This window comes from Leuciscus leuciscus, assembly GCF_965113295.1.
Source record: "Leuciscus leuciscus genome assembly, chromosome: 1".
In the NCBI taxonomy this organism is placed as follows: domain Eukaryota; kingdom Metazoa; phylum Chordata; class Actinopteri; order Cypriniformes; family Leuciscidae; genus Leuciscus; species Leuciscus leuciscus.
Window position 1 is genome coordinate 20,744,274 of NC_138725.1, and position 15,480 is coordinate 20,759,753.

Here is a 15,480-nt window from a genome sequence, read left to right on the forward strand (position 1 = left end):
TGTAAAATGAAGGAGGGAGACGAGAACGCGCTGGCGCTGCCTGGATCAGCTATTTTCGTGCAGTTTTTAGCTCCAACCCAGAACAGACGAAGATCATGATTAGCTTGTTCAGGTGTGTTTTATAAGGGCTGGAGCTAAACTCAGCAGGAAAGTGGACACTGCTACAGTTGAGAACTTCCGGCCGGTCTGCATTGAAAACTGTGCGTGTGCACACTTTGCAATGCAGCGTTCGTCTATGTTTACTTTGACGCATGCGCTGGATTAAAGTGATGATAGCACATGGTTTAATTTAGCATTCAAATGTTCTAAAGCCAAAACATGTTTAGGTGTGTTTAATGCATAGTTGGTTTGTGAAGTGTTATTTATGCTCTGTTTTCTTTTATCCCCAGATAACCATGGTTGATAAATGGTCAGTAGATGACACATGCCACTGGCTTCAAACTATAAACCTCATTGATGCAAAAGAAAGTTTCAGAGGTACAAATGAAAATGTATCAATGTTCATTTTGTGATGTTGTGAAGTTTCAACTCACAAAGTTTCTAACTCACCTGCAAGTGCAACATAACCACCAAGCAGATTTTAGTGTTACCTGTGACATTGAGGGATGTTTTAGAAGATATAAAACTGTTGCAAGTTACAGAAACCATATCTATCGAAAGCACAGACAAGCTTTGCAACATCCCCTATTTGAAAAGGCTACTGTAGTTGAAGACGACAATGAAAGTGAAGAGGAGCTTCCTGAAGATGATCTGCTAGAGAACAACCAACATTCTTTGCCTGGAATTGATTTAGAAACTGTGTTATTGGGACTGAGACAGCATGTAGCCCTCTTTATATTAAATCTTCAAGAAAAACATTTACTTCCTAAAACAACTCAGGATACCATTGTTTCCAGCTTGGAGTTCATCTTGAAATTTTTCCAACAAAATTATTTTGAAATCATAAAATTCCACTTGACCAAATCTGGATTTAGACTAGAGGACCAGGAAGACTTGGATAACTTGCTAAATAATCAGACACTTATTGAAAGTGTGTTTGCCTATGTTCAGTCAGATTATCAACTTTTCAAATATTGCAAAGAACATCTACATTTAGTGGAGCCAGTTAAACACATTCTTGGAACCAATAGCCAGGGGAAGGAGGACACATTTCAGTATGTGCCTATCATTGATGTTCTGAAGACTCAGTTGGAGAAACATGACATATTTGAATCATATCGAAGAACCTGTGAACAAGCCCCAAGTACAGATTTTTTAAGCAGTTACACAGATGGAGAATTCTTTCATGAGAGCCCCTTTTTTGGAGATCCTAATATTGTAAGATTACATCTGTACACTGATGAATATGAAGTGGTAAACCCCTTGGGGTCTAAAAGATCAGTTCACAAATTAGCAGCTTTCTATTTTATGATTGGCAATCTTGAATCTAACTGCAAATCACAATTGAGGCATATACATTTGTGCTTACTTGTAAGAAATCAATTTATAAAGAAGTATTCATACAGCGACATCTTGCTGCCCCTGATTAATGACCTGAAACTGTTGTACACTGAAGGACTGCAGGTCAGTGTAAATGGTCAGAACATCAATTTGAAATGCGCTCTTGCCACTATTTCAGCTGACAACTTGTCTGCTCACAGCCTGGCAGGTTTCACCTGCTGCTTTAGCAGTGGACGGATCTGTCGCTTTTGTATGATCACCTATAAAGATCTAAGGTCTCACGTTAACGAAGATGATGTAATAATCCGATCTTCTCAGGTACATCAGTACCATCTGCAAGCACTCAGGGAAAGTACTGGAATATCCAAACAGACATATGGTGTGGTCAGTGAGTGCCCTTTCACTGAGCTGAACTACTTTGATGTGACAAAAAACGTTCCCCCTGACTTAATGCACGATTTTCTGGAGGGTGTGGTGCCTCTTGTGATTACCAGAGTTATCCAGGCATTACATTTTTTGCACATTGTCTCATTAAGTCAGATAAATGCTGAATTGGATGCATTTAAGATAGGGAGGAATGAACGGGCTAACCTCCCTCAGAAACGTCCAGAAACACACGTCCAAAAACACACTCTCAGGGTCTGCTGCTCAGGTCTGGTGCCTCTTCAGGATTTTGCCATTTCTCATTGGACATTACATTCCAGAAGGTGAGGTGCACTGGGACATTTACCTGAAGTGTAGGGATATAGGAGATGTGATTTTGTCCCCCACCATACAAAGGAAAAGCATCCCTTTTCTAAGCCTTCAGATAGGCGAATTCCTGTCCTCCTTCCAGTCTGTATTCCCTGAGACTTTCACTCCGAAACTACACTTTCTCATTCATTATCCACAACTGATATTAAAGTTTGGGCCACTGAAACAGCTGTGGTGCATGAGATTCGAGGGAAAGCACCAATACTTCAAGCGATTAGCTCACAACACGTGTAACTTCAAGAATCTCAGCTACACTCTTGCCAAGAGGCACCAGTTAAGGCAGTGCTGGGAACTGACTTCGCTGGATTCCCTGCGTCAGGACAACTACACGGAGGGTGAACGTGTAGTACCTTTTCGAGCATTACCACTGGAGATACAGAAAGGTGTGATTGGAAAAAGTGAGGCAGAGGATGTTCAGGGTGACGAGAGACTTGGTGTGTGTAGCTCTCTTATGACCAACAACGTGAAATACTGTGTGGGAGACAACTTAATTATAGATCTTGTGGAGGAGGACATCCCAATCTTTATGAAGATTGTGAAGATTTTGCGGTTCAGGGGTGCTTGGATGATCTTTGGCAAGCTGTGGATACCAGTAACATTTGAAAGACATTACCATGCTTTCAAATTGGAGGACCAGAAGGAGTGGATTCTGGTGCAGCCAGGGGAGGAGAAAGAATTTCATCCTCTTGACACATATGTGCATGATGATACTAAGTATATTACATTATACCACAGAGTGCAGTCTTCTAGGTAAATATATTGTACTTCTGTGGCATGTCTCTCTCTTATTTATTTCTTCTTTAGAATATGAAATATTTGGTATTTTTTTACAGAGCAGCAAATTGATGGGGAGACTCTGCTGGGTCTCACAGAAAGGATTGTGGAAAGACTTTTTCCTGTAATGAAACAACAGGTGACATTTATGAAGGAGCTTAGTAAGTTAAAAAAAGTAAGTCTGTGTTGTTAAATATTAAACATTGTTGTTAAATATAAAACAAACGAATGCTAACCAAGCTTAAAATCCTTATCCTAATTTATATTTTTATATTTCTTCAAACAGCCTGGAAACTGAAGTGCCTCAAATATCTTGTACTCAGTATGTATCATTGTTTTGAAGTTTAAACAAACTGTATTGTGGCAAGTAAAATAAAATCCTGTATAAAAGACTTAAATATTGTATTTATATTTACAGACAAGAACCCTGTGAGAATGAGGGCTCATTTGTTGCCCAACCTTGGCCAGCAGTATACAACCTGCCTGTCTTTCCCCCTGAATTGCAAGCAGCTTTGCAGAGGAAGGATCCCGGCTTTAAGAAGAAGGACAAGTCTCACATCCGTGCATTACTGATTCAAGTGTTGTTTGACAGCATCACTAAGCACACCTGGTACAGTATTGTATTTCATTGTATTTTATAACAGTTAACTGTATTTTATGTTAAACTTGTTGGTTGTTGGGTACTGAAATAATATATTGGATTATATTTCTTAGGTACCCAAATCATAAAATGTATGGAGATGTTCTGGGGAGTTTGATCACCCGCTTTCCATTTCTGAAGGATGGCAGCTCCTCTGGTTATGTATGGATATATTGCAGTTCTTTTAATATTGTGAAAATATTGAGATCATTGCTCATAAAAAAATCTCACACAGAAAAAAAATCAATTTTAAAAGAAAGTATACATGTGTCTACAGGATACCTTGTTGGAATGCCTTAGAAAAAAATTTTAAAAAGAAAGGATTCCCTTGGTTAGCTCATCGATCGTCCTGCAAATGAAGGAGAAGTATGGGATTAAAAGGAAGTGTGCTGGACAAACAGATTCTGAGGGACTTACTCAACAACAAGAGGCAAGTTCAGTTCAATAAATTTGATGTCGAAGGCCGATTAAATTTGTCTTAAAGGGATAGTTCACTTTGAAATTAAATTTTGGTATGTTTTAGCTTACCTCAAGGGCATCCAAGATGTAGGTGTCTTTTTTTCCGCAGTAGTTTCAATTTTGATATTTTTAGGTCAAACCGTTCTTGTCTGTCAGTCATATAATGCAGGTCGATGGTCACTGTCTCAAAGAGCATGCACAGAGTCCAAATTAAAACAAAACGCAGACTGGTGCATAGAGATATACACTAGATGTCGCCTTGTCTACGGCAGTTCATTGGAACGAATGTCTTTAAGGCGACATCTAGTGTCTATATCTATGCACCAGTCTGCGTACACGTCAGATCAGATCACTTCGACATGGCTGCGTATAAGAGGTAAAAACGATATAAATACTGTTCGTTTTCTCACACAAACCGCTCATTTTGTGTCTTAGGCCATCAATGTGTACTTACGATGGGGAATTGTTTAATTTGGACGACGGGGAATTGTTTTAATTTGGACTCTGTGCATGCTCTTTGAGGTGGTGACCATCGACCTGCATTATATGACTGACAGACAAGAACGGTTTGACCTAAAAATATCAAAATTGAAACTACTGTGGAAAAAAAGACATCTACATCTTGGATGCCCTTGAGGTAAGCTAAAACATACCAAAAATTTATTTCAAAGTGAACTATCCCTTTAACATGTAACACATGTTGACAATTATTTCAGAGTGCAAAATGTAGAAGAGAACCATTGGATATAATGGCATATAAAGATTCTGCTTGTTCACAGGAGGTATTTGGTTTAGTGTTCCTTAAGTGATACATCAGTTTTTAAGATTGATGTTTCAATCTTAAATATTTTATTCTGTGACTTTGATTCATATTTACGTACTGCACAATACTGTCTTCCAACCTCAGATTGTATTGGACCTGGAAGTAATGGGTGAGGATGAAACGAGTTTCCGGGAACACATTAATGCCATCACCCTGGAGTTGCGTAAAAGCAATCCCAGTTACTCTGAGGTCAAGAACCGGATGAAGCGCACTCTTTTCAAAAGAGTACAGCTTATGGACAGGCCTGCAGCTGAAGTAATGGAGCAGTTTCCTTTTCTTGGAGTGCCACAGCTTGTGAGTAAACATTGTTACATTTTGTGCCAGGCAGATAAGAAAAATCAGTGTAATTATATTTCTGTGAATTCCTATAGCTCATTTGGTAGAGCAATGTGTTAGCAATACAAAAGGGTATCCCAAGGAACACATACTGATAAATGTATAGATTGAACGCAATGCAAGTTCATTTAGATAAAAGCGTCTGCCAAATATGAAGTATTTTTCATTACTTTATCACACCCACTATTTTTCTTATTGAACTTATTAAAATTATTGTCTCGAAAAAACATCACTATATGGTAGTCAGTTGCAACCTCCAGTTCATGTTGACTTTAAGGAACTTGTTTGGCTGAAAGTGTGTAATTTGGATATAAGCACCTGAAGTAATTGTACTGGTTTGTATTTAAGATGCTGCATGAAATGACAATGAGGTTTGGAACAGACTTGGCAAAGAACATGGAAACATCTCTGAATGAAATGGCCCCAAACATCATCAGGAGTGCAAAAGAAGGAAGTAAAAAAAAACTCTATGCCAATCTCATTGGACCAGCAGAGGAAATCACAGAAGGTAACAACACCATATATTTTTCCCCATCCAACCTATCTGTTCCATACGGAGCCCAGGAAGTCAACTGTGTGAGAAAAAAAAAAAAAAAATTCCATGGCGACGGTTTTGCAATCTGTCCGCTCAGTTTATAAACCGTACTCACAAATTCTCAAACTGTTCCCTCGGTTTAACAAATCGTGCCCACGGATTAATAGACCGTACCCACGGGTTTCTAATCCACGCTCTCAGATTTGTAAACCGTGCCTTCAGTTTTTGCAATCTGTACTCACGAATTTGTGACTCACCCTACTTTTAGAAGTACACGTTGTTGACGAATCTTATTGTATATTGTTTTATTGTGTATTAAGTGAAATATCAAATTGTCTTAACTGCGTCTGCATGCTTAAAGTGATTCTGAAAGTGAAACTGATTCATTGTTTGCAGTGTCAATTAGAGATGCACCGATTGATCGGCTGGTGACCGGAATTGGCCGATTTTCACGTGATCGATGTCATAAGTCTGACATATGCCGATTTTATGCCGGTCAAATGCACTCGGGCGCCGCATGATTAACATCGCGAAACACCAGCATCACACGTGCACATGGAGCGCACATGTAGGAAACCTCGTGAATTACGGCCGTTTCACACCGCAAATGTCAGCGGCGCGTGAGCAGCGCGTTTTTTTTTTTTTTTTTTTTTTTGCCAGCAGGAGCGTCACGTGAGCAGCAGTGAAGCGCGGGTTTCGGCACGGGTCTATTTTTGCTGCTGCTCACGCTCAATTAAAGTTAAAGCACACTTTTGATGGACAAACTAAAAATGATGTCATACAAAAAGTGCTCAAAATGCACAGAATAAGAATGTCTAGTGTGTTTTAGAACTCCAGTAGGCTATGTCAGAAAAGAAAACGAAGACTCAAAAATATTTGTTGAAGATTTACCCATTTAACTTGTTTTCATTATTCAGTTTTGGTTGCAAGTATGGTTATGATTATAAAAAATAAAGTAAACTAGCCAGAAATTATAGAAATATAGAAATATCTTTATACTGCAAGGATATGCTGTGTATTTCCCACACCAGGAGTAATTTATATAGTTCTATTTTATAGTGCTTATCTGTTAAAAAAAATATCTATGTTCTATGCAAAATGTTCTATTAAAGAAAAGATAGAAAATAAATATTTGAGTGTGCTGTAAAGTGGTTAGAAAAAATGAAATCGGAATCGGCTAAAATCAGTATCGGCAGGTCAAACTCAATGAAAAATCGGAAATCGGAATCGGCTAAGAAAATTGTAATCGGTGCTAGAGATGCACCGATTACAATTTTTTAGGCCGATTCCGATTTCCGATATATATAGCCTTGCAGTATAAAGATATTTCTATATTTCTATAATTTCTGGATAGTTTACTTTATTTCTTTGTTATAATCATAACCATACTTGCAACCAAAACTGAATAATGAAAACAAGTTTAAATGGGTAAATCTTCGTCTTCGTTTTCTTTTCTGACATACTCCAGTTCTTGTTAAAACACACTAGACATACTTATTCTGTGCATTTTGAGCACTTTTTGTATGAAATAATTTTTAGTTTGTCCATCAAAAGTGTGCTTTCACTTTAATTTAGCGTGAGCAGCGCTGCAAAAATAGACCCGCGCCGAAACCCACTTCACTGCTGCTCATGCGACGCTCCTGCTTGACGCTCACGCGTTGCTCCTGCTGCCGGTGTGAATGCACTCATTGATTAACATGCACGCCGGAAAAAAAACGCACTGCTCACGCGCCGCTGACATTTGCGGTGTGAAACGGCCGTAATTGAGGTTCCTAAATGTGCGTTCCGTGTGCACGTGTGATGCTGATGTTGCTCGATGTTAATCATGCGGCGCCCGAGTGCATTTGACCGGCATAAAATCGGCATATGTCAGACTGACCGGCCGGTCATGGCCGATCACGTGAAAATCGGCCAATTCCGGTCACCAGCCGATCAATCGGTGCATCTCTAATCGGTGCATCTCTAGTGTCAATGTAAAGGTTGTAGCTACTATAAATTGTATGAGTGAAAACATGTATTAAAATAATGCAAATATTAAAGGAATAGTTTACCCCAAAATAAAAATTGTCATCATTTACTCACCTCTTGTCATTTCAAATCTTTATGACTTCCTTCTTCAGAACACAGAAAAGATATTTTGAAGAAGGATGGTAACCAAACAACGATGGTGCCCATTGACCTGCATTGGTTTGGTGTCCATATAATAGAAGTGAATGGGTACCAGCATTGTTCGGTTACCAACATTCTTCAAAATATATTTTTTTGTGTTATGCTGAAGAAGGAAAGCCATATAGGTTTAAAATGACAAGAGTGAGTTAATGATGACAGAATTTTCATTTTTGGGTAAACTATCCCTTTAATTGATTTCTGTACCTAATATACAATAATTTGTATCTGTTTGTAGGTCTCGTTAGGAATGCTGCACTCATTTTATTGCCAGCACTTTTTAAAGAAAACGCCAGCTTCCTCTACTGTGTAGATAGTGTAAGTATAGTCTTCTGTAGTTTCATTAACATTTGATGCACTTGACTTGAATTAAAGGAACTGTTCATGCAAATATAAAAATATTAGTCAGTTTACTCACCCTTATGGCAAATTTGTAACAATTAAAAAAAAAAAATTATTACATGTACCCTATAATTTACTCACTCTTCCTTAGTCATAAGCTTTGTACTGTTTACACTGCTTTGTAATGTTATTGAATAGCACCCCAATTTAAATCATAAAAGAAATCTGTACAACTCCAGGGGTTAATACTTGTCTTCTAAAGCAAAATGGTACGTACAAATGGTACGTTAGTGAGATAAAAAGATTAAATTTGCCAAGATAGGTTGCTATAATTAGACTATGTATAGATAAAGGAATAACATCCAATGGGGTGGCACATCAGCTCCACATTAATAATTATGAGGCTTGTTGGTTCTTGTGTGTCACGTGCTTAGCTGTCATATCTGTGTTGTGTCATGAACGATTCAGTTACAAGAACGAAAGAACCAATGAGATTCAAAGTAATCAAAGTGGAGCTGACGTGGTAGCATGTTGAATGTTCTTCAGTCATCATTAATGTTGACATTCAAACACATTACAAAGCTTTTTATTATTAAATATATCTGGTGGTGGTGGCGCAATGGATAAGACACATGCCTTTGGTGTGAGAGACCCGGGTTCGAATCCACTGTGAGACACCAATGTGTCCCTGAGCAAGACACTTAACCCCTAGTTGCTCCAGAGGCGTGCGACCTCTGACATATATAGCAATTGTAAGTCGCTTTGGATTAAAAGCGTCAGCTAAATGAATAAATGTAAATGTAAATGTAAATCTCAGATTGTGTTAAACTGAAGAAAGTCATACACATTGTTTGGCTTGTTGGTGAGTAAATTATGGGGTAATTTTAAGTCTATTTGATGACTTCTGTTAATTGGTGAAAAGCACTTAAAAGGTGAAATGTTTGTTTTACAGGAACCCAAAGGTCCTACACCAACCATTGTGTTTAACGGCTCTCCTGATCCCTTCAAGGCTGAAAGCGTCAGCATTATAATGGACAATGTGAACATCGTAAGAGAGGCAGACATCGACATGACACAGGCTGTGGAATGCCTGTTTGCAGTCTATTTTCTTTTCAATGTGCAATACCCGGTTGACATTAAGCACACAATGACTTTTATTCAAAAATATATGCTTAAACTAAGACAAGAGCATGACACAAGAACACCAATACATTGTAGTGCCATTTAATAGATGTTTTAATTGTTCATGTATTGATTTTATCTGCATTGTCAAATATCAAAAATGATTTGTTTTTCCTCATTTCAGAGAGACATGTAAAAGTGAAGTACTGTATATGTACATAAACAAGCTTATGTATGTTTATTGCAAAGTGAAAATGCTTAAATGAAATAATTCAAACTAAATGGTTAAATGTAAATGGTTAAATGTAATTAAACATCTTAAATGTAAATGTGAAATTTGCTGTCTAATACAGAAGTATACAGAGGTGTAATTTTAAATATGACACTAATATTTTTGTAGAATCAATTGAATAAATTTAAACTTTTTGAATTTTCTGGATTGTTTATATTTTCTTATTTAATAATAACTCGTTTAATAATAAAGAACCCTTAAATGGTTCTATTTAGAACCATCTAACTTGGATTCAAAGAACCATTTGGGGTTCTTTTTATGGAACCCTTTTAAATGGTTCTATATAGAACCATTTTGGAGTTCCATATATGAAGTGGGTGATAGAACCATTTCTGGTTCTAAATAGAACCATTTCTTTTAAGAGTGTAGATACAAATGCTATGACCTAAATGTATTAATATCCTGAATATAAACATACAAGGAGTGTTAATGGGTGTAGAATGGGTTAATGGGTTAATGTTTGTAGAATATTACCCGTTTCAGTTGGGCCCTGTCACAACAACACCAGTCAATGTAGAGAGATGGGATATCATTTCTTTGGGGTTGCGCAGCAACAGCCTGAAGTCCTTCAGGATGAAAACCACAGCTTCATCAAAAGCTATTTGCTTGAGCTCAGCCTCATCAGCAGCTTTGGAGCCTGCAGCCAAAGTTAGAACACCCATTCGACGAAGAGCTTCAGCTGGCTGTTGAACACTGTCTTTAGATTTTTTACTGGTCAGGAGCAACACAAGCTGTGTCACTTGATCTTGAATGCGGCTCCCATTCTCAGGTCTGAGCATGTTGGTTCTCACAAAATCCAGGGCAGCCCCGATGTTGACTTCAACCGAAGGTTTGGGTTTTATTCTTGAGAGAGCAGAGCTTAGGGATTCTTTTGAACTAAATGAGTTGAGGTTGATCTCCGACTTTGGGGTGGTGGAAAACATGGCCACTCCGACCTGCACCTGATCAGGTCCAATTGGCATGGTGTCAACAAACCTTTTGATGAATTCTCGCACTGCATTGATTATGGTGGAACCCATGCTACTGTCAATGAGGAAAATTATATCTCTTTTCCCAACAGCCAAAGCTAAAAAAACAAAAAACAATTCTACTTAGTCCTTCTGCAAATTCAAACCAAAATCAGGTAACCTATGAAGAAGTTAGCTATCATTTATTTAAAATGTATGATGTTTTACAGAAACAATGAAACTATCAGAAACTATCACAATTTTTTTTACTTGCCATAAGGCTAACATATATAAAAGTAGTAAAAGTTGTAATATATCAATATATGTAACATATATTACAAGTAGTAAAAATAATGGAAATCAATTAGCATGAAGTGATCATTTATTTAAAATTGAAATAGATACAAATGCTATGACCTAAATGTATTAATATCCTGAATATAAACATACAAGGAGTGTTAATGGGTGTAGAATGGGTTAATGGGTTAATATTTGTAGAATATTACCCGTTTCAGTTGGGCCCTCTGTCACAACAACACCAGTCAATGTAGAGAGATGGGATATCATTTCTCTGGAGATGCGCAGCAACAGCCTGAAGTCCCTCAGGATGAAAACCAAAGCTTCATCAAAAGCTATTTGCTTGAGCTCAGCCTCATCAGCAGCTCTGGAGCCTGCAGCCAAAGTTAGAACACCCATTTGACGAAGAGCTTCAGCTGGCTGTTGAACACTGTCTTTAGATTTTTTACTGGTCAGGAGCACCACAAGCTGTGTCACTTGATCTTGAATGCGGCTCCCACTCTCAGCTCTGAGCATGTTGGTTTTCACAAAATCCAGGGCAGCCCCGATGTTGACTTCAACCGAAGGTTTGGGTTTTATTCTTGAGAGAGCAGAGCTTAGGGATTCTTTTGAACTAAATGAGTTGAGGTTGATCTCCGACTTTGGGGTGGTGGAAAACATGGCCACTCCGACCTGCACCTGATCAGGTCCAATTGGCATGGTGTCAACAAACCTTTTGATGAATTCTCGCACTGCATTGATTATGGTGGCACCCATGCTACTGTCAATGAGGAAAATTATATCTCTTTTCCCAACAGCCAAAGCTAAAAAAAAACAACAAAAAAAACAATTCTACTTAGTCCTTCCGCAAATTCAAACCAAAATCAGGTAACCTATGAAGAAGTTAGCTATCATTTATTTAAAATGTATGATGTTTTACAGAAACAATGTATTAATAACTATCACCATTTTTTTTACTTGCCATAAAGCTAACATATATAAAAGTAGTAAAAGTTGTAATATATCAATATATGTAACATATATTAGAAGTAGTACAAATAATGGAAATCAATTAGCATAAAGTGATCATTTATTTAAAATAGAAATAGATACAAATGCTATGACCTAAATGTATTAATATCCTGAATATAAACATACAAGGAGTGTTAATGGGTTGCATGTGCTACTCTTGGTTTAGTCTAAATATTGTATCTTATAGGACACACAAACTGTTTCTAAGTTCTCTTACGAGAGGTTCTCTCGTATTGCGTAAGTTGCTCACGCTACGGGGAAAGTCTTCTTTCTTCGAGTTCTGAAGCCAAAAATTATCCATAATTTTGTATTCATTGTCAACGCAGTGCGGCAGCCGGCAGACCAGGCTATATAAGCGTGCTCATTGGCTGCTCGGCGGCAACTGCTTAAAGCTGCCGTCGGCAACATTTTTTTGATCATATTCAGTGTAATCGACACTATAATCCGACAGAACAACATAAATAAGGTGGTTTTAGAAAAAAACCCGAGCTTCTAACTCCACCTGGAGCGTGTTATTTGTTTTGCAAAAATCCAGCGCTCCCGCTTCATCAGGTCCAATCAGCGCAGGGGGGTGTGAGATCTGACTGTCAATCACAGGTCGTGCACATGCCACAGATCCCCCCTCACTCGCGCACGTTAATATCACATGCACATTGCACACGCCACGCCTGAAGTTCGCCTGGAGATTGCATGAAGCGTGATGGCGGAGAGAAAATCTACTAACAAGCTTCCAATTCCTCGGTTATTGCTATCTATGGATAGATTAGCCAGGGCAGCCTACCTCCGAGTCCATGGTGTTGATAGATGCTGAAGAGACGGACGCGTTCACAGAAAATCAGGTACACACGCACAGTGACGCACTGACGAGCACGACCTCGATGGGAGGGTGCTCGCTGGTAGTGGGGAGGGGCATGAGAGTTGTAAACATTCAAAATTTTGGCTAATCGACCCAATCTGCCAGACTTGCCGACGGCAGCTTTAAGCCTATCAGTGAGCCTCGTGAAACGACCGTCTAACCGTCAAGATGGGTGTGGCCAGTGTGTATATAACGAGGGCTCACAGGCTGAATATCTGATTTTCTAGTCTTCAGCGAAGCTCTACGCATCGCTGGATCTTGAGAGCCGCCGCCGTTGAAACCAGCGACCAGCAAGCTTAGGACAGCGCCTGAGGAAGCCGGCCGCCTTCGCCGCCTTCAGCCATCCGTGCCTGCTACGCTATCCGGCGACATATCCTTTTATTACTGCTGTGTGTGTTCGCCCAGCGACACACACTTTCTCTCACTGTTCTAAAAGAGCACGAGGCGTTTTTGTCAAAATGCCTTGTTTTTCCTGCGGCTCGTGCCGCGCCCCGCTCAGCAACGGAGACCGCCACGTCATCTGCGCTCTCTGCCTGGGCCGCGAGCACACCGCCACCGCACTCTCTACAGGCGGCTGCCCCGAGTGCGAAGAACTTTCAATGTCGACCCTGCGGGCTCGACTTGAAGTTTTCGACCAAGCTGTCGCTCCGCCTGTCCCTGCCGGGCCGCGCAAGAAGCGCCGCTCGCAGAGACCACCGGAGACTAATGTGACTGAGGAGCTCGCCGGAACCTCTCCCTCGAGCTTCTCTCTCGCCCTCTCCGCCCCCCCTCCCGGCCGCTCAACCGCCGGCTCTCGCCCGCGCCGCGTCAGGGGATGAGGCGAATGAGATAGACACCCTCCCTTTGTTCGAGCCGCGCTACTGCGCCGCTCACAAGGGATGGCAGAAGCGGACGGTCTCGGAGCGAGCTTCCTCTCCCTCTGTTCGAGCCGCGCAAACTGCGCCGCTCACAAGGGATGGCAGAAGCGGACGGTCTTGGAGCTCTCTTTATGTTACAAGAAAGCTACTCCGTCCTCGCGCGTCACTCACCGGCGAAAAGGAGAACAGAGTGTTTTCGTCCCGCTGTGGCCGGACCTACCTCCATTTCTCACACATTTCTCAGTCCCCTCTTAAGTTCAGGCGACTGGAATTGTTCATATCGCAGTATACGAGCCTGTTATAAATACACGCACGCCTGCAAGCAAACGCCGTCACAAGACATGATGACGCTCTCTTATGTAACCGCACTGGCATTAGTAGTACATTTTAACATTAGCTCAAATGATCTATAGGGAATTTTAATAATTAATCATGAATATGATTAATATTTTGCATATTACAGTTACATTAATTTATCGAAACTGAAACTAGATCGATATGTATATATGAATAACCAATCACAACGAATTATAATTCCTCATTCATATATCAACAATCTTATTTCAAATCGAAGTTATGGGATAACTTTCAATGGAATTAATTTAGTTATCAAACAATCTGTTTGTCCAGCAAACATTAACGTAAGATTAACTTCAACTCTCAAAGAAAATGATCCTTCTTACAAACGCAAGAAAGAGTATTTTTTTCTGGCCTTGAAAAAAACCCCCAACTCGCTGTGTTTATAAAATTAGGTTACTTAAATCGTAACAAGATAAAGCATATAGCTTGGATCGAAAAATCTCATTGACTTTGTAATTACGAGCATTTAAACAGAAACAGTCATGGATATAATGGTTTTAATAAATGCAAAACTACAGAATATACGGACTATACAATATACACGGATTATATGTCTATGTACATACCATACAGTTAAACAATACAAGACTAAACGGATAACGAAAATGAGAGAGAGAGAGAGAGAGAGAGAGAGAGAGAGAGAGATCGGACAATGAGAGAGATGAGAGAAAGTGAAACTAACCTGTGCGATCAAAGAAAGATCACAGTTAGGCAAAATCACAGACAGTAACCTTTTGAGAGAAACAACAAGAAATCACATCAATCAAATCAAAAATCATTACTTGCGTATGGTTCTCTTTGTATTTGCTGAAGAAGAGCTCTTTTTAGAGCGGGGCGTGTTTCCTTGTGTCTTTGGGGCGAGCAGACTTGCGCGAAGTTTAAAGGTTCACAGAACGTGAAGTTGCCGGAAACATGATTCAGAGTTCATCTCCCTTTGTGGAGGGAGAGGCAAATATGGGAATACAACTTAGTAAAGAAAATAAAACGGAGATGAGGACTCCCTAAGGAGCCATGGAGCCAGGAATTCTCTCAGACGCAGTGCTCGTGCACGTCCTTAAAGAAGAGGAGTGCGAGCCGCGGGAGGTTCAAATCTCTTTAAGGTTGAAGTTGCCGGCTACGTTCGCTTCATTGAACGTAGGTAGAGTCCAAAGACGAAAATAAAGACAAGACTTAAAGGAAATAAAAGAGAAAACGGAGAATGCTCCCTGAAAGGGAGCCATATGGATCTTCTCGCTGACGAAGAGGGTTCGTAAAAGTGCTCTCTGAAGAACTCTAGCTCGGTCTTCTTATGGAAAGACTTAATGTACGCCTACTTTGCGTACGCAGACCAATCATCTTAGAGCATCTCGGGCGGGAAGATTTTCTTTGTCTTGTAAGACAACGCCCACTCGAATGAGTCATGAGGGATATGAGAGTAAGCCGTTCAGCTCCAGAAATATGAAAAGTGTAAAACAATGTACATTATTGCAA

At 39.7% G+C, this 15,480-nt stretch overlaps 2 protein-coding genes across 3 annotated transcripts in view; one reads left to right on the plus strand and one right to left on the minus strand.

The window, feature by feature from the left end:
* Positions 1-264: 264 nt before the first annotated feature.
* Positions 265-9,496, plus strand: LOC309502324 (sterile alpha motif domain-containing protein 3-like; the record flags this gene model as incomplete). Of its 2 annotated transcripts, XM_082174683.1 has the most annotated exons (5): positions 265-477; positions 3,386-5,183; positions 5,574-5,733; positions 8,165-8,244; positions 9,221-9,496. In XM_082174683.1, the coding sequence occupies exons 2-5, from the start codon at positions 4,995-4,997 to the stop codon at positions 9,494-9,496; spliced, it is 705 nt and encodes a 234-aa protein (XP_082030809.1). In that variant the 5' UTR covers positions 265-477; positions 3,386-4,994. The 2 variants fall into 2 exon arrangements, 1 of the variants encoding a protein (XP_082030809.1); XR_014207229.1 differs by lacking the exons at positions 3,386-5,183; positions 5,574-5,733; positions 9,221-9,496 and having other exon boundaries at positions 8,165-8,859.
* Positions 9,487-15,480, minus strand: part of LOC309501044 (collagen alpha-3(VI) chain-like) — a 37,692-nt gene continuing 31,698 nt past the window's right edge. Inside the window, exons 4-5 of the mRNA XM_082172984.1 lie at positions 11,136-11,729; positions 9,487-10,748 (exon numbers count right to left, since the gene is read on the minus strand). Coding sequence (XP_082029110.1) covers positions 10,162-10,748; positions 11,136-11,729 — 1,181 coding nt within the window. The 3' untranslated portion in view covers positions 9,487-10,161. The remainder of the gene's footprint in view (positions 10,749-11,135; positions 11,730-15,480) is intronic.